Source organism: Ixodes scapularis, unplaced genomic scaffold, assembly GCF_016920785.2.
Source record: "Ixodes scapularis isolate PalLabHiFi unplaced genomic scaffold, ASM1692078v2 PGA_scaffold1__304_contigs__length_218370807, whole genome shotgun sequence".
NCBI lineage: Eukaryota > Metazoa > Arthropoda > Arachnida > Ixodida > Ixodidae > Ixodes > Ixodes scapularis.
Genome location: NW_024609846.1, coordinates 40,274,097 through 40,276,321, shown reverse-complemented (window position 1 = coordinate 40,276,321; position 2,225 = coordinate 40,274,097). Strand labels below are relative to the sequence as shown.

Genomic DNA, 2,225 nt, shown 5'->3' with positions numbered 1-2,225 from the left:
GCCTAGTGATCGAAAATTTTAAGCAATTCTATGGTTACACAGATTTGAGTGTAATTCGGAGTCACCCTGAGCACGTGCCGTACAGAACCCAAGTACCTGCCATACCACTTTTAAAATGTCCCGCCAAAGTCAGTACTGTGCATTCCGTCCAACCTTCAACCTGGATGAGCTGCAGACATATCTCTTACATTATTATCATTCTCATACAGCTTCAAAGACGCTGATATTAAGTTAGGAACGCTAAAAATGTCATAAACAGCTCCGCTGAATCTGAGCTAAGTCCCGGTTTTGGTTGTTGTGATTTCTCGGCTTTAAAGTAATTCCTGCTAAAACAACAATCACGAGAATGATAATATGGTAAGAGATTTCGGCGGCTCAGCCTGGTTGAAGTTTGGACAGAATCCACAGTATCATCAACGCTGCCATTGACGAGAAAATTTAAAAGTGATGTGACAGGTACTTGAGCCCTATGGGACTCTTGTTCAGGGTGGCTACGAATTACACTCGAAACTGTGTAACCATGGAATCGGTCAAAACTAGCGATCACTAGGGAGCTGAAACATCTCGTCGCTGTTCCTGAGTTCTTGGTTTCCTGGCTGCATCTCGTCCGGGGCCTGCGTTCTGCGGTCCCTGGCTACGTGTCGTCGAGCGCCCCGGCGAGGGTGCGAACCGCCATGGCGGCCGCGTCGACGGAATCATCTCCCCCGCCGAAAGCGCACGCTTTCGACGTTGTCGTGCCAGTAGGCACATCGGCGGACGATCTCATTGATGGGATATCCGCCATTGTGGGGCTGCCCGAAATTTTCTCGGCGCAGCACCTAGGAGGTACAAACTTCCAAGTCGTCGTCAACACCCGTGCAGCCGCCCTCAAGCTTCGTGAGGCCGGCAGCGTCTCCATCGCCAACCAGTCAGTCCCCATCGTGCCGACGGGTCCGCAGGTGACGAATGTGACTTGCCTCTTCCTGCCGACGTTTGTGCGCAACGACCAGCTCGTACAAGCCCTGGCCCCGTACGGCAAAGTTATCGACGTCTCCTACGCAACCTACCACCGAACGGCGACTGTGAAAACAGGAACCCGCTTCATCCGCATGGAGATGAAGGAGGCTAACCCCCTGCCCAACTTCCTGCGCGTCGCCGGACATCGTGCTACTTTCGACTACCGCGGCCTGAAGCGCGTATGCCGACGCTGCAGGCAGGAGGGCCACGTCCGGGCACAGTGTACGACGGGCTACTGCGACCGCTGCGGTGTCTTCGGGCACCCAACCGAGGGCTGCACTGCCAACTGTGGACGCTGCGGTGGAACCCACGCGACTGTGGACTGCACGGCCAAGAGAAGCTACTCCTCCATGGTCACCGGAAACTACGCCACCGATTTCCCGGCCCTGGACCTAGGAAACGCGACCCGTCCCATCGCCCCCGAAGCTCCGGCCGTACCAACCGTCTCCACCGTCGCCCCTCCGTCACCACCTGACGCCGCAGCCGCGGCCGCACCACCGCCTCTTCCGTCGCCGCCCCCACCCGCCCCACCTGAGCCAAGCCCGACCGGCTCGGGGGTGACTTCAGCCGAAGCGACGGACTCTGCCCGAACCGCCGCGGTTATTGTCGGCGACACCACCTATGCAGCGTGGAGCCAAGCGTCGGGTGATGGCGAGGTGTCCAGCGACACCGACCACCTCGTCATCGACGAGAACCCCGCTCCAGGTGGCCCCGCAGAGACACCGACCGACAGTATGGATACGACCACAACTGAAACACCGGAGTCCGACTCGAACCGACTAACGCACGAGGACTCCAAGCGTCCCCTCAGGAGCAGCGGTTCCCGCTCAACTGACAGTGGGGGCCCACGAGCCACGTGCCCCAAGAAACCGCGAAAGTCCTCCCCCCCGCGTCGGGACCCCTCTCCAGCATCGTCCGACAGCTCCACGTTTTAAGCAACACGCCGGCGTCCCTATCCCCCTTTTTACTTTATACTGGCCACACTTCGCATATTATCCCTGAATGTGCGGGGCTTTCGAAACCCAGCGAAGCAAACTGAAGTGATGCATTTCGCGAGGATGCAGAACTGCGATCTTCTGTGCTTGCAAGACACCAACTTTGCCCGCTTCCGTGACGTTGCGGATTTCGAATCCCGGTTTTCTGTGACTGCTTTTTTTTCTTACGCGCCGCGCCGCGCGACGGGCGTGGGCGTGGTTGTCTGCAATCGCAGTCTGCTGCGCAATGCCACT

General features: G+C 57.8%; 1 protein-coding gene across 1 annotated transcript; it reads left to right on the top strand.

The window, feature by feature from the left end:
• The first annotated feature begins 674 nt into the window (after positions 1-674).
• LOC115317415 (mucin-7-like) lies at positions 675-1,931 on the top strand. Its single transcript, XM_029977063.2, has one exon. The coding sequence runs from the start codon at positions 675-677 to the stop codon at positions 1,929-1,931; it is 1,257 nt and encodes a 418-aa protein (XP_029832923.2).
• The last annotated feature ends 294 nt before the right edge of the window (positions 1,932-2,225 follow it).

Bases quoted from the DNA above. Each gene is read 5' to 3' on its own strand.
- LOC115317415 (XM_029977063.2), top strand. From the start codon at position 675: ATGGCGGCCGCGTCGACGGAATCATCTCCCCCGCCGAAAGCGCACGCT.